The sequence below is a fragment of the Sapajus apella genome, unplaced genomic scaffold (assembly GCF_009761245.1).
Source record: "Sapajus apella isolate SASKATOON/1434 unplaced genomic scaffold, GSC_monkey_1.0 scaffold15, whole genome shotgun sequence".
Taxonomy (NCBI): Eukaryota; Metazoa; Chordata; class Mammalia; order Primates; family Cebidae; genus Sapajus; species Sapajus apella.
Window position 1 is genome coordinate 32991582 of NW_022436955.1, and position 20220 is coordinate 33011801.

Sequence of the window (20220 nt, forward strand, 5' to 3'; positions counted from 1 at the left end):
CAGGACACACACAGACCAGCACACGCTCCGTCTGGGTCAGACCAGAGTTGCAGTGTCTGCGCAGGACACACACAGACCAGCACACGCTCCGTCTGGGTGAGACCAGAGCTGCAGTGCTCTGCACAGGACACCCACTGACGTGGCACGGCTAAGGGAGGGTGCTGCCAGTGCCCCAAAGGCAGGACAATTCCCTCCGAGCTGCTGGTGGGTACAGAGCTGTTCACTGCCTCATCCTTCTTTCTTCTTTTCCACTGTGCCTGCCCATCATTCCTTACACTAAAACAGGGCATCATACTTTTGTGTAGCTAATATAGTTAATCAGGAAAACATCCTAGGAAATAAATAGTACCGAGGCACACTGGTGAGGGCAGCACCAGCTCCCACTAATCAGATGCACAGGGGCGAGCCTAGAGATGCCGAATGGCCACCACAGAGCCTGGCCGACATGTTTAAAAGAGCTTCCCAGCCAGACGCGGTGGCTCAAGCCTGTAATCCCAGCACTCTGGGAGGCCAAGGCAGGCAGATCACGAAGTCAAGAGATCGAGACCACCCTGGCCAACACGGTGAAACCCCGTCTCTACTAAAAATACAAAAATTAACTGGGCATGGTGGTGCGTGCCTGTAGTCCCAGATACTTTGGAGGCTGAGGCAAGAGATTTGCTTGAACCCGGGAGGCTGAGATTGCAGTGAGCCGAGATCATGCCACTGCACTCCAGTATGGCGCCTGGCGACACAGCGAGACTCTATTTCAAAAAACAGAAAGAAGAACTTCCCAGGCGTGGTGGCTCATGCCTGTAATGGCAGCACTTTGGGATGCCAAGGCGTGCAGATCACTGGAGATCAGGAGCTCAAGACCAGCCCAGACAACCTCATCTCTACTAAAAATACAGAAATTAGCAGGCGTGGTGGCATGTGCCTGTAGTCCCGGCCACCCAGGAGGCTGAGGCATGAGAGCTGTTTGAACCCAGGAGGCAGAGGCTGCAGTGAGCCCAGACTGCACCACTGTACTCCAGACTGGGTGATACAGTGAGACACTATCTCAAAAAATAAATAAGAATAAAAAAAGAAGTTTGTGTTGGGAGACAATGGGAAAGTATGACAGCATATCTATCTATCCTACGTATTTATTTAAGACAGGGTCTCACTCTGTCATCCAGGCTGGAGTGCAGTCGCGCAATCTTGGCTCACTGCAACCTCCACCTCCCAGGCTCAAGCGATTCTCCTACCTCAGCCCCCTGAGTAGCTGGAGTAACAGGTGCACACCCCTGCGCCCAGCTAATGTTTGCATTTTTGTTTTTAGAGATGGGGTTTCACCATGTTTCCCAGGCTGGTCTTGAACTCCTGAACTCAGGTGACCGACCTGCCTTGGCTTCCCACAGTGCTGGGATCACAGGTGTGAGCACCATGCCATCTCATTATCATTTCGTGACAGCTGCACATGAAACCACAACAATCTCAGTCAAAATTCCAATCAAATCTCCTAAGTGCTGCTGTTCTTGCCTCAGAGAAGACAGTCTGCACACACAGACCCTAGACTTGGGACGTGGCACCATGCAGGGAAAAGAAAGGGTCACCTACCTGAACATCGTCCTCCTTTAACAGCTCTCGGAAGGTTCTGTGTGTCCAGAGAGAGAGGGCAGCTCTCTGCCAGTCTGCAGAAGGTAGATACAAGGGTCTCCAGGAAAGGCTGGCTGCGTTCTGAGAAAGAGGCTGTCGGGCCTCTGGGAATAATCTGAGCACAAGGAACTGAAACTGAAACAGACCCGGCAGTTTCTTCATCAGGCAAGTTTCACCGTGAGTGGCTAAGAAAATGCTCAGGTGCAAACAGACCATCAACAGCCATGCCACACACACAACCCCACGTTCAGGGAACTTCAGTCCAGCCCCTGGGAGGGCGCAGAGCCCCTCAGTGGTTGTGGCCGTGCACAGTGCTCCAGTGATCTAGCCTGTGTGCAGACGTTCCTGCCACCTACCTGCTTCCCTGGGCTAAATGTCAGGAAGCAGTGAAACCGCCAATCTCTAGGGCTCTGCCAGGGATGGCATTCCCACCAAAAATGCACACGAATTGGACAAGCGAAACAGGCTACCAGTGCTGCATCACTGCGTCCATCTCTGCCCCAAGCAGATGAGGCTGCCTGCTGGGTTCATAACCAGCCCACAACAGCTCAAAAGGGCTGCGGTGGGTGGGGACCGGCTGGCTTCTTCTAAGCTCCAATTCCATGTTTTCTTTAAAAACTTGGCACCTGGGACAAAGCTCCTCATAGGAAATCACTGTAAATACGTGCGCCCTGGATCCTCAGGGGCTACTCCTAGATTCCGAATTAATTTATCTGGGAAGGCGCCAGGTATCTGTAGTTTCAAAAGCTTCTTAGTTGATTCTAATGTTGTGAAGCCTGCAGTTGAAAACCGCTGTCTTTTTTTTTGAGGCGGAGACTCACTCTGCGTTGTGATCTCGGCTCACTGCAACCTCCGCTTCCCAGCTTCAAGCAATTTTCCTGCTCAGCCTCCCTCGTAGCTGGTACCACAGACATGCACCACCACGCCTAGCTAATGTTTGTATTTTTAGTAAAGACGTGGTTACACCATGTTGGCCAGGCTGGTCTCAAACTCCTGACCTCGTGATCCACCTGCCTTGGCCCCCCAAAATGCTGGGAGTACAGGCATGAGCCACCACAACCGGCCTGAAAACCACTATTTAATAAACAATACGTTTATAAAAATCCTATGAAAGGACAACACTAGTTTGCAGTGCAATTTCACCCTTGCTTTTGACATTCAGGGTTTCCAATGCTCATCTTTAAATTCCTCTGTCCTGATCAACATAAGGAGCGTTTAGTAGATGAGAAAAATGAGAATTCTTCTTTACTGGAAAAGATACTTTTTATGAATACTGATCTTTCAATTCCCTCATGTGATAAATACCAACATCTGTTTCCTTATGACTACAGACTTGCAGCTGTCTTCATACAATTTCCCTTTACACTCAGAGCAGAGGACAAGGCAGTGCTGAGCACAGACAGCAGAGGTGGCCGTGACAGCTTGACCCCGGAGCTCCCCTGAGATCAGCGCAAAGTGGCGGGAGACCTCAGCTTCCAGCCAGAAAGCTGTGCAAACTTGACACTCAGAGCAGAATGAAAAAACAGAAAACAAGGGAACCTACCTTTTTAATAAGGCCTGAAGATAAGCAGCTGCACAAGACACCAAGTGACTGGGAGGGAAACTTGCACAGAGAGTAAGAAATTGCTGCTGTACAAAACCTGAAAACGGAAATTATAATGGATAAATGTGCTTCACACAAAATCAGCGATGAAGGGAGAAATAACTTTGAATTTCACGAAACTGAATTTAGTGCATTCTAAAGCGGATGGCTGGAGCATCAGTTCTTGGTGTTTTGGTTTGTTTGAAGACTGAGTTTCACTCTGTCACCCAGGCTGGAGTGCAGTGGCACTGCCTCAGCTCACTGCAATCTCTCCCTCCTGGGTTCAAGCAATTCTCCTGCCTTAGCCTCCCAGGTAGCTGAGATTACAGGCATCTGCCACCAAGCCCAGCTAATTTGTGTATTTTTTTTTTTTTTAGTATAGACAGGGTTTCACCATGTTGGTCAGGCTGGTGTCAAACTCCCGACCTCAAGTGACCTACCTGCCTCAGCCTCTCAAAGTGCTGGGATTATAGGCGTGAGCCATTGTGCCCAGCCCAGTCCTTGGTTTATTTTTTCTTTGATGCAGGGCCTTAATTGGATGCCCAGGCTAGAGTGCAGTAGCATAATCACAGCTCAGGGGATCACCTGAGCCCAGAAGTTCAAGACCAGCTTGGGCAACACGGTGAGACCCTATCTCTCAGTAGCTGGGTGTGGGGGTGTGCATCTGCACTCTCAGCTGCCAGGACGATTGCTTGGGCCTGGGGGATCAAGGCCACAGTGAGCCAGGATCGCTATACCATACTCCAGCCTGGGTGACACAGTGAGACCTTGTGTCATGTATTCATATATAAGTAAATACAGCAATACCCATGTGAAAAATGAGATTCCATGAGGCAAAGGAGACGGGGCGATCATCCCAGCAGGAAGTTGCTGTCATGGTGTTTTGTTTCTGTTTTTAGACAGAGTCTAGCACTGCTGCCCAGGCTGGAGTGTAGTGGCGCAATCTGCAACCTCTGCCTCCCACGTTCCAGTGATTCTCCTGCCTCAGCCTCCTCAGTAGCTGGGATTACAGGTGCCTGCCACCATGCCTGGCTAATTTTTATATTTGTAGTAGAGATGGGGTTTCAATATATTGGCCAGGCTGGTCTCCAACGCCTGACCTCATGAGTCACCCGCCTCGGCCTCACAAAGTGCTGGCATTGCAGGTGTGAGCCACTGCACCGTCTTGGTGTTCTTAAGAGTTCTAGTATTTCTGTTTCACAAATACATATTTCGGCCAGACATGGAGACTCACACCTGCAATCCTAACACTTTGGAAGGCCAAGGTGCGCAGATCACTTGAGATTAGGAGTTCAAGACCAGCCTAAGCAACATGGCAAAACTCCATCTCTACTAAAAATACATAAATTAGCTGGACATGGAGGCACACACCTGTAGTCTCAGCTACTCAGGAAGGTGAAGCATGAGAATTGCTTGAACCCAGGAGGCAGAGGTTGCAGTGAGCCATGAATGCATTCCAGCCTAGACAACAGAGCAACACTCTGTCTCAAAAAAAACAAAAACCACCAAATAGATGTATTTCATCCTCCCCTCCTTTCTTATGCCAAAAGTAGCATCTGAGACAGAATTCAGTAGTTTGCTTTCTTCATTTGAATACATATAAGGCACCTCTGTGTTCCTAAGATGGGACGCGCCCTGTCTGCCCCAAGCCACCTGGACACCCCCCTCCTCACCAGCTCCCGATTTCTCCATCGGTTGTGTGCCTCTCACACCAATACCCAGCACTCAGTGTTGGGGGCCCTGAGGCAAATGAGGACTGTGTGCTGTGGCCAAGAGCCTGGGATGGGCTCTGTACCCCCAGAGGGCTGAGGGCCTGCATCCCATGGCCTATGTCTGAGGGTGGGGGATCCACACAGCTGCCATCTGACTCCCTCTTCTAGCTCTACGTATATTTCATGGGCCCCTTCCTAGTCCTCTGTTGTCCAGACCCTGTCATAATGCCAGTTGCCCCCTTTCCCCCAGAGGATCTGCAGTATCGCAACAGGGCTTCTGTCCTGACCTGGGCTGCTTCTGCACAAGGACCCAGGAGCTACAAGCCCAGCCCCAGCCAGGAACTCCCACTGGAGTCTCCCAGCCTTCTGTCCTGGCCTCTGCCTATGCATTGCACTTGAAGTGAGGTCCTGAGGCCCTGAGCAGACCATTCTCCACCTAAGCATATGGCCCCCAACTGCTGAGCCCTAGAGGAACAGTCCAAGGTGTGGAACACTGGGACCTGCTCACCACGGGGTGCCCAATTACCTGACCAGAGGGAGTTGGTCCAACCAAGTGCCAGACAACCCCAAGACAAAAGAGAGCTCTCACCAGGACACCAAAGAACGCCCCACAATGTGGACAGTTATTATCTACTATTAATTTTAGTAGCAGTATTAATTTCAGCAATTTAGTATAGTATAGTATGATCCCATTTTTATGAACAAAGAAACAAACGCAGGCAAATTATTAACACATGACAGATAAAATTCTGGAAGGATATATACCAAAATGCTAAAAAGTTATCTCTGGGTAGTATGTCCCATGTCTGTCCCTTCTAATTTCATCAGACAAGCATGTGCCACTTTTCTGGAGAGAGGAGAGAAGACGCAACTGGGAAGAAGAACAACTCACTTCAGGCAGAAGAGCAAGGAACCCCTGGTCCTACAGGTCAGGAGGTTTTCAAAGAGCTCGGGCACAGGAAGGCCCACCGTGGCAGCAGGAGGACCCACATCCACCTCCGGGAGCGCAGACCTGGACTCACCCAGGTGCACGGCCAGGGCACCCAAGCCCAGAATATGGGGGGCACTCAGGCTCGGGCCCTGCAATGAGAATTAGGGTGGCAGAGCAGACAGCCCTCTTCCCAGTCACCCTCTTCCCAGCTGGAATTTTCCAGGGCACTAAAGACGAGCCAGGAAGCAGCAGCCTGGCCCTCAGAGCAAGCCCCCAAGGGTGCCCCATGTAAAGCAGGGGCTCACCTGGTGACGGAGCAGCTGGCAGAGCCGGGTGAGCACTGCAGGGAGCACGTGTCCACACATGGTCCTCACCAAGAGGGTGGCCCAGGGCCCCTGCCTGCAGAGACAACCACGAAACCATCAGCACTGGGCATTTAGTCCCACACATCCCTCCAATGGCTAATCCAGGCACCACGGGCCCAAGAAAGAGCCAGGCGGTTCGCCAAAGCAATAGTCTTTCTGGAAGACAACCCATCTTCCACGGTGCTTCCTGAATTCTGCTGTGTCCTGTTTGACCAAACTCAGCATGGGGGGGCTTGCTCCCGCAGAGCCGAGCTCATGCGTGCCTGGCCTGTGGCCATGGCCCAGCAGGAGGGGGCACCCAAAGCAGCCCCACACCCCCCGGGAGACACCCGTGCCTTCACCTCTCTGGAGGAGCCACACTGGACGCTGTCATCAGGTTCTGACAGAAAGACGTCAGCAGGAGGTCCACGGCCTAAGGAGACATGGTTCTCTTGAGTGCAGTGTCCCAGGGATGGGAGCAGGAGGAACAAAGTCGGGCAGTGCTTCCACCACTGACATCACAATCCTGCCTCACAAACAGAACTGCAAAACAGGCCTGTGTTTGGAAAGCACATTACAATGCAAACTGGCACCAAAGGCCTCCATTCCCCAATCCTGGAAAGTAAAAGTCCAAGTGCCCTCACGTAACTGCCAATCGCAAAATTCTATAGCAGTGAGCAAGACTGGCAAACCTTGTGTGTCAAAGGCCAGAAAAATATTTCAGGTTCTGGGGCCACTAACAAGTCTCTGTTGCATATTCTAAAGAGGCCATCAAGATGGGCCTGGTCAACATGGTGAAACCCTGTCTCTACTAAAAATGCAAACGGTAGCCAAGCGTAGTGGCACACGCCTGTAATCCCAGCTACCCAGGAGGCTGAGGAACGAGAATTGCTTGAGCCCAGGAGGTGGAGGCTACAGCGAACCGAGATCAGGCCACTGCATTCCAGCCTAGGCAACTGTGGGAAGAAGGCTGCCCAGGTGTCATGGCAAGAGACTGAAGGCAGAATCTGTCCCAGCATAATAAATATCTGATTACTTAAGTACAACAATGATACTGAATGTATTTACTGACTGCTTAGTGATAGCAACGATACCAATTAGACTTAGATGTACTCACATAATTATATGCTCAATCTAATTACGTTATTGCTACTACGAACCTTTGCGTTAGTATTACAGGGTAGGAACACTTTTAGCCTTGTAGTATAGAAATAATCACATGAAATATAATACGGAACTGAAGGGACATTATGAGAAGTGATTTGGAGGCAAGAGTAAATGCCTTGTAGTAGCACTAGTGCCTGGGAAGGCGCCCGTTACTTAGCAGGCAGGCCTTGCAGTAACGCCAGCGCCTGGGGAAGCGCCCGTCGCTTAGCAGGCCATGAGGGGGAGTTTCCCTTTCACTGGGGAGTTCAGAGAACACTCAGCTCCATCCAGCTCTCGAGGAAGGTCTGACACTAGCCAGCCGGCCGCAGACATCCGGGGCTTAAACACCTCTCCGTGGAGCCGTGCTCTGATGGTCACCATCCTTGTCCACTTTCATGCTGTACTTTCCCACCCGATGCTCCCTTGTAAATTCTTAGAACAGAGGAATCCTAAAAGCCTTTGATGTCTCTGATAAGTGCACAGAAAGATACTGATGTATGTGCCTCCCCTCCTTGCAGTGGCTACCTGAGAGGGAGGGGCCCCCTGTGCTGTACCCACATGGTCCCCGGTATTGTAAGAATGTGATCTGCTTGACCCCTACTAATCATGTCAGATGAGGCACTCTCCTGACCCTGCCCCCCTGCCTTGTAAACAATGCGAGCCACTCGGTAGTAGTGGTCCCCCAGGCCCAGGTGAATTCTTCTTTTAACTCTGTGTCCTTGTGTCCTTTCTTTCCTGCGATCTGTTGTCTCCACATACAAAAGAACACCCACTAAACCCTGCAGGTAACAGAGAAACACTCAGTCTCAAAGAAGAAAAAAGAAGGGGCCAGGCACGGTGACTCACGCCTGTAATCCCAACATCTGCGAGGCAGGCAGATCATTTGAGTTCAGGAGCTCTAGACCAGTCAAAACACCACAGAGAAACCCCATCTCTACAGAAAATACAAAAATTAGCCGGGTGCGGTGGCACATGCCTGTAGTCCCAGCTACTCAGGAGGCTTCAGGCAGAAGGATCATTTAAGCCCAGGAGGTTGAGGCTGCGGTGAGCCGTGACTGTACCACTGTGCTCCAGCTTGAGCACCAAAGCAAGACCCTGTCTCCAAAATGAATAAATAAAATGGCAAAGGAGCTCTTCATACACAAACAGGCTAGGACGGCGGACCCCGACAGGCTGCTTCCAGCCCTGGAGCATCTGACATCACTTGTACAGCTTACTGAGCAAGTCAAACAGAAAGTGAGAGGACGCTCCACACGTCTAGTGCCTCTGACTAAAGGAAAATGAAGACCTCCTGCCTTGTTCTGAGCCCCAAACCCACCATGTGTTCCCGTGGCTCCAGTCTCGGTGTGTCGATGCTGAGTTGAATCTTTGCTAACTCAACGCTGTCATCATCATCAGTGTGGCCCAGGGCAGCCCTCAGTCTTTCAGAAATCACTGCCACCTGTGCGGAGATAACTGCAAACGGAGAAACCAGTTAGGAAAGAAGGGAACCCTGAAAGAAGACACACAGCTGTGGCCTAGAGTTCCGCCTCCTGTCAAGTGCAATTCCACGGACCCTGCTGGCTGTACACATCCCCCAGCCAGGTGCTGAATGCTAGCGTCTGCTCGCACTGCAGGGGGCTTGCAGCCTTGTGACACAGCATGTGTTATGGAAGATGGGGCCAGACGCCATCCACTACCTTTTTCTGATCAGCTGAGAGTTGGACATATTCTTCATTCACCAACACAAACCTCCACATTTTATGCTCCCCATCTGAAATCCCATGTCAGCCCTCCGCATACCATACCTGCCTAAGCACATGCCAGAGGTTCCATGTTTGCCCACGGTAACGAGCCATAGGCAGCCCAACTGCATCATTTAAACATGAAAACCATTTTGTTGCTGTTAGAAACAGAACTCACCTGACATTTATCGACCTCTTTCTTAAGCACTGAAACATTTCCTCAATGTCCCCCACACACCACATTCTGCACAAGCACCTCAATGAAAGGCTGCCCTCAGAAACGTGTCTCCTTGGCCTGAGTAAAGACCATGTCGAGGCACTGCAGCCCCAGCCAGCACTAAAAGTTTTGTTAATATTGCCTCCATCTAGGCTGTGCATGGTGGCTCAACCCTATAATCCCAGCACACTTTGGGGGCTGAGACTGGTGGATCACCTGAGGCCAAGAGTTCGAGACTAGCTGGGAGCCTGGCCAACATGGTGAAACCCCATCTCTACTAAAAAATAAACAAAAATTAGCTGGGCGTGGTGGCTGACACCTGTAATCCCAGCTACTCGGGAGGCTGAGGCAGGCCAACTGCTAGAACCCAGGAGGTGGAGGTTGCAGTGAGCTGAGATCACACCACTGCACTCCAGCCTGGGCGACAAGAGAATCCGTGACAGGCGTGCACGCGCGCACACGCACGGCTCTATGAGCCTCCCTTAGTTCAAATGAAATCAACTCATAATAAATAAAAATCTATTCACGTTACTCAATTAAAAATATGGCTTCCTTATTTTAGATTGTGTGTGTGACATCGAAAAACTGTGAAAGTCCTAGAACTTGGCATTTTCCACTGTGGACTGGCGTGCGACACGTAAGTGGTCTAAAACTCTGCATGTTCTCAGTCCACAGATGAACACTTTGTACTCCGTGTTTTACTAAGTGCATGGAAACTCCATGTCCTCAGTCCACAGATGAACATTTCATACTCTGGGTTTTGCAAAAAACTGTCATGTGGAAGCCGGATTACAAGGCAGAGACCCCAGGTGTCTCATGTAATATCTACTCCAACAGTCAGGATGAGAAGGCATATGCACATCCTAGTCACTTCCTATGTTTTATTCTTCCCCATTATCTGTCCTATCTAAATGCATCGAGCAGAATACTCATCTTCTGCCAAAGGTCTGTGACAGCTTGATTATAACCAGCCTTCACCTTGTCTTAAAAAAGGATCCACACCCTCCAGCCCATGGTCAAGCTTCACCACCAAATGCTGGACCACTAGGAAGACACACTAGCCTGACATCACTAAAGGGAAAATGGACCGGGCACCGAGCTCCAACCACAGGCTACACACAGGGGGCACGTGAGCACCCCGTCCGTCCGTCCTCACCGTCATGCTGGCTAGGGTTTGTCATGGATGCTCTCAGCTCTTCCAGGGCAGCCGTGAGCTGTCCCAGGGGCTCCTCGGCACAGCTGGGGTCCGCCCTTACTCCCAGGGATGCATCTGCAAGGAGGAGGGAATTTTCACCATCAGACCAGATGGGCAGACACTCACAGAACTTTTCATTACAAAACCAGAAACTTCACACAGTCAAATACAGAACTGTGCATTTCTATGCTGCTCTATGCACGCCAGATGGAGGCACTGCGAAGTCTCTGCGAAGGTAAATGAGGTGTTCTCCTTGATGCTAGATGCCACCACATCAAAAATTACACTTATAAACAAGTTTAAGAAACAAAGTGATTCTGTGTGCACCATCAACACCACTCAATCATTGCAGAAAAGACCAGAAGCCCAGCCAAGGAAGCCCAGGGGCTGAGGAGGCTGGGCACAGGACCATGGATAGGTGATGACTTAGTCTCTGGTTCGTCAATCTTGTCTTGTTTTGTTTTTTTCCCCAGAAGGTGCTATGTTAGGTGATTCTTCAAGGCCCCCAAGTAAGAGCCTGTGCCATGGATGGCCCTGGGTGTCAACATGGGGGGCGGACCCTGTACCCACAGCTCTGGCCCCAGCTGGCACAGCCACCCCCAAGCTCACTGGGATGGTACTGAGCAACAGATGCTCAAGGTCAGGGAAATGGAAAAGCACAAGTCCCAGCGTGGACAAGCGGCCCAGGAACTTACCTTCCGGCTTCGCTTCAGCAGTGGTGCAGGCCTGGCAGTATGTGGAATACAGAGACGGGGGGATTTTATCTGCTCTGGATCACAGGAAAACAATAAACGCAAGTCAGCTATGACTTGACTTAATTCAAGATTGCAATCCCCAAATCTATTATAAAATAGAAACATACTAAATACTGTGCACATTATGAGCCTGTTTTTAGGAAAAAAAGATATAAAAATATATATGGATTTAGGCAGGGCACGGTGGCTCACGCCTGTAATCCCAGCACTTGGGGAGGCCGAGGCAGGTGGATGACCTGAGTTCAGGAGTTCGAGATCAGACTGGTCAATATGGCAAATCCTGTCTCTTACTAAAAATACAAAAATTAGCCGGGCATGGTGGTGGGTGCCTGTAATCCCAGCTACTCAGGAGGCTGAAGCAGGAGAATCACTTGAACCCAGGAGGTGGAGATTGAGCCACTGCACCCCAGCCTAGGTGACAGAGCAAGAGTCTGTCTCAAAACTACATATATATATATATATATATATATATATATATATATGAATTTAAATAGCACTTACTGTTTCAAAATATGGCTTATTGATCACACATTAACATATAAAAAGCTAGACCACAAAACATTACCAGAATTATCAATGGGCAGTGAAATTATCAATTATTTCTATTTCTCTCAATTTTTGGTAATTTCTAAATTCAAAAAATGAATCTTTGTTAATTTTAATGAATAATACTAAGAAAAGTGCTTAGTTCATGTCATTAAAAATATGCAAAATTGGGCCAGGCGCAGCGGCTCATACTTGTAATTTCAGAACTTTGGGTGGCTGAGGTGGGCACATCACCTGAGGTCAGGCGTTGGAGACCAGCCTTACCAACATGGAGAAACCAAGTCTCTACTAAAAATACAAAAATTAGCTGGGCCTGGTGGTGCATGTCTGTAGCCCCAGCTACTCAGGGGGGTGAGACAGGAGAATCGTTTGAACCTGGAAGTTGCAGTGAGCCCAGATCAAGCCATTGTATTACAGCCTGGGCGACGGGGTGAGACTCTTGTTTCAAAAAAATATATATACATTGGCCAGGTGTGGTGGAGCATGCCTCTCGACCAAGCTACTTGGGAGGCTGAGGTGGAAGGATTATTTAAGCCCAGGAGGTCAAGGCTGTAGTGAGCCATGGCTACACCACCACATTCCAGCCTGGGTGACACAGTAAGACCCGGTCTTAAACAAAAGGGGAAAGGCATGGTGGCTCATAGCTGTAATCACACCACTTTGGGAGGCTGAGGCAGGGAGATCACCTGAAGTCAGGAGTTTGAGACCAGCCTCGCCAACATGGTGAAATCCTGTTTCTACTAAAAATACAAAAAGTAGCCGGGCATGGTGGCGGGCACCTGTTAATCCCAGCTATTGGGGAGGCTGAGACAGGAGAATCACTTGAACCAGGGAGCCGGAGGTTGCAGTGAGCTGAGATGATGCCATTGCACTCCAACCTGGGCAACAGAGAGCAAAATTCTATCTCAAAAAAAAAAAAAAAAAAAAAAACAATGACTGGGCGCAGTGGCTGTCGCCTGTAATGCCAGCACTTTGGAAGGCCAAGGTGGGCAGATCACGAGGTTAAGAGACCAAGACCGCCGGGCGCGGTGGCTCACGCCTGTAATCCCAGCACTTTGGGAGGCCGAGGCAGGTGGATCACAAGGTCAAGAGATCGAGACCATCTTGGTCAACATGGTGAAACTCTGGCTCTACTAAAAATACAAAAAATTAGCTGGGCATGGTGGTGCGTGCCTGTAATCCCAGCTACTCAGGAGGCTGAGGCAGGAGAATTGCCTGAACCCAGGAGGCGGAGGCTGCGGTGCGCCGAGATCGCGCCATTGCACTCCAGCCTGGGTAACAAGAGCGAAACTCCGTCTCAAAAAAAAAAAAAAAAAAAGAGACCAAGACCAGCCTGACCAACACGATGAAACCCCATCTCTACTAAAAATACGAAATACAGCTGGGCATGGTGGCGCACACCTATAGTCTCAGCTACTCGGCAGGATGAGGCAGAATTGCTTGCGCACAGGAGGTGGAGGCTGCAACGAGCCAAGATTGAGCCACCGCACTCCAGCCTGGTGACGGTGAGAGACTTGAAAAACAAAATCCCTCTCTTTCCGCCATCTTTCCGCGCCACCACAACGGTGCGCATGAACGTCCTGGCTGATGCTCTCAAGAGCATCTACAATGCCGAAAACAGAGGCAAACGCCAGGTGCTTATTAGGCTGTGCTCCAAAGTCATCGTCCGGTTTCTCACTGTGATGATGCAGCACGGTTACATTGGCGAATTTGAAATCACTGATGATCACAGAGCTGGGAAAATTGTTGTGAACCTCACAGGCAGGCTAAACAAGTGTGGTGTGATCAGCCCCAGATTTGATGTGCAACTCAAAGATCTAGAAAAACGGCAGAATAATCTGCTTCCGTCCCGCCAGTTTGGTTTCATTGTATTGACAACCTCAGCTGGCATCATGGACCGTGAAGAAGCAAGACGAAAACACACAAGACGGAAAATCCTGGGATTCTTTTTCCAGGGATGTAATACATATATTTACAAATAAAGTGCCTCATGGAGAAAAAAAAAAAAAAAAAAAAAAATCAAAAAGAATCCCAGAGAATAAACTTATTAAGATTTAAAAAATGATTTTTACTTTCTAAATTCTTTGTCCTTCTTATCTTCTGATAGATCCCAGAACTGTATAAATTTTACTGAAATATAGGACTTATACTTTCCTATTTCTTCCAAAGGTGACGTTTGTGATACGAACCAACTTTCTTACGAGAAGCCTGCAATGTAAGCGAGCCAGGAATACCTTATTATTCTAACAAGACCTCCCAGATCAGGTCAGGTCTACCCTAAGGTTTTGCAGTATGAGGCCTTCCCAGGGCTCTGTTTGATGTTCCTTCAGTTACCTTATTTGTACAATCATTACGTACTCAAACATTTTCTTTTTTTTTTTTGACACGGAGTTTCGCTCTTGTTACCCAGGCTGGAGTGCAATGGCACGATAGCTCACTGCAACCTCCGCCTCCTGGGTTCAGGCAATTCTCCTGCCTCAGCCTCCTGAGTAGCTGGGATTACAGGCATGCACCACCATGACCAGCTAGCTTTTTGTATTTTTAGTAGAGACAGGGTTTAACCATGTTGACCAGGATGGTCTCGATCTCTTGACCTCATGATCCACCTGCCTCGGCCTCCCAAAGCTGGGATTACAGGCATGAGCCACATGCCCAGCCCCAAACATTTTCTTTCATTCAAGAATGATGTGGCCACACGCGGTGGCTCAGACCTGTAATCCCAGCACTTTGGGAGGAAGAGGTGGGCACATCACAAGTTCAGGAGTTCAAAACCAGCCTGGCAAACATGGTGAAACCCCATGTTTACTAAAAACAGAAAAATTGGCCAGGCGTGGTGGCACGTGCCTGTAATCACAGCTACTCAGGAAGCTGAGCCAGGAGAATCACCTGAACCTGGGAGGCAGAAGTTGCAGTAAGCCAAAGGTGTACCACTGCACTCCAGCCAAGGTGACAGAGCGAGATTCCATCCAAAAAAAAAAGAGGCTAGTGGTGGCCACGTGCAGTGGCTCATGCCTGTAATTTCAGCACTTTGTGAGGCTGGGGTGGGCAGATCGCTTAAGCTCAGGAGTTTGCAACCACCCCGGATACGGTGAAACCCCATCTCTGCAAAAAGAAATACCACAATTAGCCAGGCTTAGTGCACACCCCTGTAGTCGTAGCTAATCAGGAAGCTGAGATGGAAGGATAACTTGAGCTCAGGAGGTGGAGGCTGCAGTGAGCTGAAATCACACCACTGCACTCCAGGCTTGGGTGACGAGGCCAGAGCCCATCTCAAAAAAAAAAAAAAAAAAAAAAAGATGATGATGCTAGTAGTGATATTCAGAATCAAACTTTCTTTTAAAAACTGTAACCAACTGGGCGCAGTGGCTAACGTCTGTAATCCCAGAACTTTGGGAGGCCGAGGCGGGCAGATCATTTAAGGCCAGAAGTTCGACAACCAACCTGGCCAATATGGGGAAACCCATCTCTACTAAACAAAAAAAAAAAAAAAAAAAATTAAAAAGTGGTGATGCACACTTGTAATCCCAGCTACTCAGGAGAGTGAGGCAGGAGAACCGCTTGAACCTAAGAGGTAAAGACTGTGCCGGGCCGAGATCACGCCACTGCACTCCAGCCTGGGTGACAGAGCAAGACTCATCTGAAAAAAAAATTGTAACCAACTAATTTTGGAGTCAATATTTTATAAATAAAACACATGGGCCAGGTGCAGTAGCTCACGCCTGTAATCCTAGCATTTTGGGATGCCGAGGTGGGTGGATCATGAGGTCAAGAGATCGAGACCATTCTGGCCAACATGGTGAAATCTCGTCTCTACTACAAATAATTAGCCAGGCGTGTTGGCAGACGCCTGTAGTCCCAGCTACTTCGGAAGCTGAGGCAGGAGAATTGCTAGAACCTGGGAGGCGAAGACTGCAGTGAGCTGAGATTACACCACCGCACTCCAGCCTGGCAACAGAGCAAGACTCTATCAAAAAAATAAATAAAACACATTAGTGATCACACAAATTTCTCTACAGAAGAGCCACAATTCTTCGCACTGACACACACACAAAAACCTGAAAAGCACAGTAGTCCCCCTGTAGATGTTCCTGCATACCTCTTCAGAGACTCTATAAAAGCCACACGGGAGTCAGGGACTTTTGGAAGCTGTGGGAAGACAAGAGTCCTGTGAGATGCTGACAAGGAAAGTCCTTGCTTTTGACACAACTGGTTCTCATGGAGATGCATACTGACCACTCGAGGTGTGAGCAGCGCAGGGAGGAAGTGGGACATGTAGTAAGGCCTCCTGAATATGCTGCAACAGAGAAGCAGACAGTGGGTAGGTGAGTGCAGCGAAAAGGCAATTCCCAAACAGTGACTGGTGTTTCAGAGTGGAATGCAGGGGCTTATTCCAAAGCCACAATGTGCTGCTGTCATGAAGTCTTCTCGTGCACAGTTCCAGCACAAGGCACGTATAGGGCAGGCTGTGCCAGCCCAGCCTGGAGTCCGTGGCAATCAGGACCACATTCTGCCTGCTCACTGGGCTTGGCCGTGCAGCCTGGATCAATCTGAGGCTATAAGACCCATGTAAGGTCCTTTGGGGCATTTTGCTTGAAGCTAATTTGAAAACCCTGGAAGCTTGTCCACACAGGTAACCACCAGAATTCAAGATGTTCTGGGATTACACCAGATTCAATACAGCTGTACTATTCAGCTCTTTGTTGCTGATGCCGTACTGGTCACGAAGAAAGCATTGATAAAAAACATCACGGTGCCCCATCGTCTTCCCTCCCACTGCGGGCTCCCCAGTCAGCACTTCCTACTGGCTGTTACAGCGTGGGACGGGCATCACATGCTTTTACACAGAAATCATGCTAGCAGTGATATTCAGAATCAAATTTTTTTTAAAAAACTGTAACTAGCTGGGCGCAGTGGCTAACGTCTGTAACGTCAGCAAATGCATAGCTTGACCTCACCCCATATCCCCCAACTGCAGGATCCTCGATGTGAATTTACAGCCCTGACTGCTGTCTCTCCATGAATAGACAGTGGCCAACCTTCCCCATGTGGTTCTGAGCAGACCTGGGACACACTAAAAGCCCCAAGACACTGACAGGCATCAGAGTGGACTCTGCACTCACTGCAGCTGCCCCTGCCCTTTGGACAGCCCAGCCTACCTGGCCTCCATGACGGTGACTGGGATTTTCCCTGTATGCTCAAATACCATGATGGCCTTTTCAACATCCTGAAGAGCCTGGCTGTGGGGCTGGTTCCAGTACAGGGAGGAAGAAAAAAAGAACAGAGAACTTAAAAGAAAGCGAGTAGTGAAGGCCAGACTCAACCTGCGCTTCACTGGGCAAAGGCTCTGCACAAATTAAAGGCCCATATGAGTGCGCACAGCAGGGGCACTGGAGCCCTCCCAAAACACGGGAAGGGACAGTGTTGCTGTTCCTACACCCACAAGCTCAGACCCGGGGCCCTGAGGCCCTCATGGCAGCTGAGCTCCACCAAGAGCTGCTCCCTCCTCTGCCGGCCAGCAGCCTCTCTGTTGCCTTTAAGAGAGTGAAGAGTTGAAAGTAAACATTTCCAGGTCGGAAGGAGTCGAGATTTAATTTTTGAGATTAAAAACAATTACGAGGGCTTGGTGCCGTGGCTCATGTCCATATACATCCGGTACTTTGAGAGGCTAAGGAGGGGGAATTCCTTGAGCCCAAAGAGTTCAAGACCAGCCTGGGCAACATGACGAAATCCCAACTCTACAAAAAATACAATCAGCCAGGGTACAGGCATGAGCCAGTGGTCCCAGCTACTGAGGACACGGAGGTGGGAGGACTGCCTGCGCCCAGGAATTTAAGGCTGCAGTGGTCATGATCGTGTCACTCTACTCTCGTGGCAACAGAGCAAGTCTCCGTGTCAAAACAAAAATTATGAGGTCAGGCATGGCAGCTCACATCTGTAACCCAGCACTTTGGGAGGCCAAAGCAGAAGGATCACTTGAGTGCAAGAGTTCAGGACAAGCCTGCACAACACAGAGAGACCCTATCTCTACAAAAAATTTTAAAAACCAGCCAGGCGTGGTGGCGCACGCCTGTAGCCCCAGCTACTCAGGAGGTCAAGGTGGAAGGATCGCTTGAACACACACGGTTGAGGCTGCACTGAGCTACCATCACACCACTGCTTCAACCTGGGCAACAGAACAAAATCCCACCTCAAAAAAATATAGTACCTTATAAATAGTAACGAATCATAAATGGAAAGTTGCATTAAATATTTTCACCAAACGCTTTAATGTCACCTATAAGTGTTCGTCAATAACTTGTAAATTTAAAATAAAAAGGTCTCAAGCAGTAAAGAATGTTTTTATAAAACACACACACACACACACACACACAAAATAAATAAATAAATAAAAAGAATGTTTTTATGAGTGACATACATTACACACCATCTGACATTTGGCTTCCACAAAAACAGTTAACACTTGGGCCGGGCATGTTGACTCACGCCTGTAATCCCAGCACTTTGGAAGGCAGAGGCGGACGGATCACAAGGCCAAGAGATCAAGACCATCCTGGCCAACACAGTGAAATGCCGTCTTTACTAAAAATAGAAAAATGAGCTGGGCGTGGTGGCACACACCTCTAGTCCCAGGTACCCAGGGTGCTGAGGCAGAAGAGTCACTTGAACCCAGGAGGTGAAGGCTGCAGTGAGCCGAGACCGTGCCACTGCACTGCAGCCTGGTGACAGAGCTGGACTCCATCTCAAAAAAAAAACAATGTGTATTTTACTTAGAGTTGAAAAAAAAATAGTTAACACTTTTCTTTAATTCAAAGAAAAACATGACTGACCACCTCTCCATTCAACCCCATATGAACCAAGATCTCCTAAAGGGACACATTTACTGCACCATGAAGCACTTCTTTCCCACACAGAGAAAATCCCCTCATGCTAATGCTGGGAACACACACATGGTGGGACAGGCAAAACAGAGGCCTTCAGAGCCTTGCCCCTAGCTGCGCCCAAACCAAGACCAGACGAGAGACTGGGAAGGCTGAAAGGCTCGAGAGACAAAGGAAACTGGACCTCTGCGAGGTGGGCGTGACTGGCTGAGACCCTGCAGGGCTCAAGCAACATTACCTCAGTAATGTCCCCAGCTGATGACAAATCCTCGTAGAGTCCCATGTTTTCTATAGACACCTTCAGAGGAGAGACAAAATGCGAATATGAAAACAAAGTTGTTTCTGCTGGACGGGTGTGAGGAGTGGGCACGGAGGGGCAGCTTGCCTTGAGGTCAGCCAGCCGCGTCTTGGCCAATGAGATGTAGTCTGTGAGGAGGGAGCGGTACCTGCTGGGAACCAGGGGTGGGTGGAGAATGTGCACCTGAGGACAGACAACAGAGTGCAGCAACATTAGTCAGCGAACTGTCTGGGACTCCAGGGAGGCCACAGCTCAGTTCGACCATCCATAGTGCTGCTGAGTGGAGAAACACAGCCCTCTACGGGTATTTATGAGTATGCAAAGCAAACCATTAGTAAAACTAAAACACAACAGAAGTCTGCTTTCCCAGGTGAAAAATGAAGGAATTCTCAGGTAATTGGTCCTATGTGGCTCACTGGGGGAGCCAGGGATGTGCATTCCCAGAAGCAGCAGGCAGGGGCCAGCCGGGCCAGCCAGCCCACCAGCAGCTCCACACCTCTGGCTTCCCACACACCTGTGAGGACCACCGCTCCAGGGTGTAGATAGAAAAAAAAAAAAAAAAAAAGCACATTGGGAGGCCGAGCCGGGTGGATCACAAGGCCAAGAGATCGAGACCATCCTGGCCAACACTGTGAAACCCCATCTCTACTAAAAATACAAAAAAATTTAGCAGGTCATGCACACGCCTATAGTCCCAGCTACTCGGGAGGCTGAGGCGGAAGAATCGCTTGAACCCAGGAAGTGGAGGTTGCAGTGAGCCAAGAGTGCAAAGGGAAAAAAAACACAAATGAGATCCTAATACAATGCAGTATAACTTGCTCTTCCTGGATAACTGGGTGCCGCCAAGAACATGAAAGGTGACAGTGGGGATACTGCAATTTCCTTAATAAAAGACAGCAAGGCTCATGGTTCACGCCTGTAATCTCAGCACTCTGGGAGACCAAGGCAGGCGGATTACGAGGTCAAGAGTTCAACACCAACCTGGACAACATGGTGAAACCCTGTCTCTACTAAAATACAAATAATCAGCCAGGCATGGTGGCCTGTGCCTGTAGTCCCAGCTACTCAAGGTGGCTGAGGCACGTGAATCACTTGAATACAGGCGGCAGAGGTTGCAGTGAGCAAAGATGACACCACTGCACTCCAGCTAGGTGATATAGGAAGATTCCATCTCAAAAAAAAACAGGGTCAGGCTGGGCACAGTGGCTCATGCCTGTAATCCCAGCATGCTGGGAGGTCAAGGCAGAAGAATCACTTGAGCTCGGTTCAAGACCA

At 49.4% G+C, this 20220-nt stretch overlaps 1 protein-coding gene across 16 annotated transcripts in view; it reads right to left on the reverse strand.

The window, feature by feature from the left end:
* The window catches only part of FANCA (FA complementation group A), an 83627-nt gene that overhangs the window by 22988 nt on the left and 40419 nt on the right, over nucleotides 1-20220 (reverse strand). For 15 of the 16 annotated variants that reach the window (XR_004270680.1, XM_032284747.1, XM_032284748.1 and 12 more), the window contains 13 exons: nucleotides 19033-19128; nucleotides 18886-18945; nucleotides 16926-17014; nucleotides 16003-16063; nucleotides 15866-15915; nucleotides 11164-11237; nucleotides 10430-10543; nucleotides 8651-8787; nucleotides 6549-6619; nucleotides 6148-6241; nucleotides 5804-5991; nucleotides 3161-3257; nucleotides 1579-1752 (listed from right to left, as the gene is read on the reverse strand). Coding sequence is in view for 15 of the 16 variants with exons in the window: in XM_032284747.1 (XP_032140638.1) it covers nucleotides 1579-1752; nucleotides 3161-3257; nucleotides 5804-5991; nucleotides 6148-6241; nucleotides 6549-6619; nucleotides 8651-8787; nucleotides 10430-10543; nucleotides 11164-11237; nucleotides 15866-15915; nucleotides 16003-16063; nucleotides 16926-17014; nucleotides 18886-18945; nucleotides 19033-19128 (1305 nt within the window). In the remaining variant the exon portion in view is untranslated. Of the gene's footprint in view, nucleotides 1-1578; nucleotides 1753-3160; nucleotides 3258-5803; nucleotides 5992-6147; nucleotides 6412-6548; nucleotides 6620-8650; nucleotides 8788-10429; nucleotides 10544-11163; nucleotides 11238-15865; nucleotides 15916-16002; nucleotides 16064-16925; nucleotides 17015-18885; nucleotides 18946-19032; nucleotides 19129-20220 lie in introns of those variants that run through there. The other variant, XM_032284761.1, reaches the window with a different exon arrangement.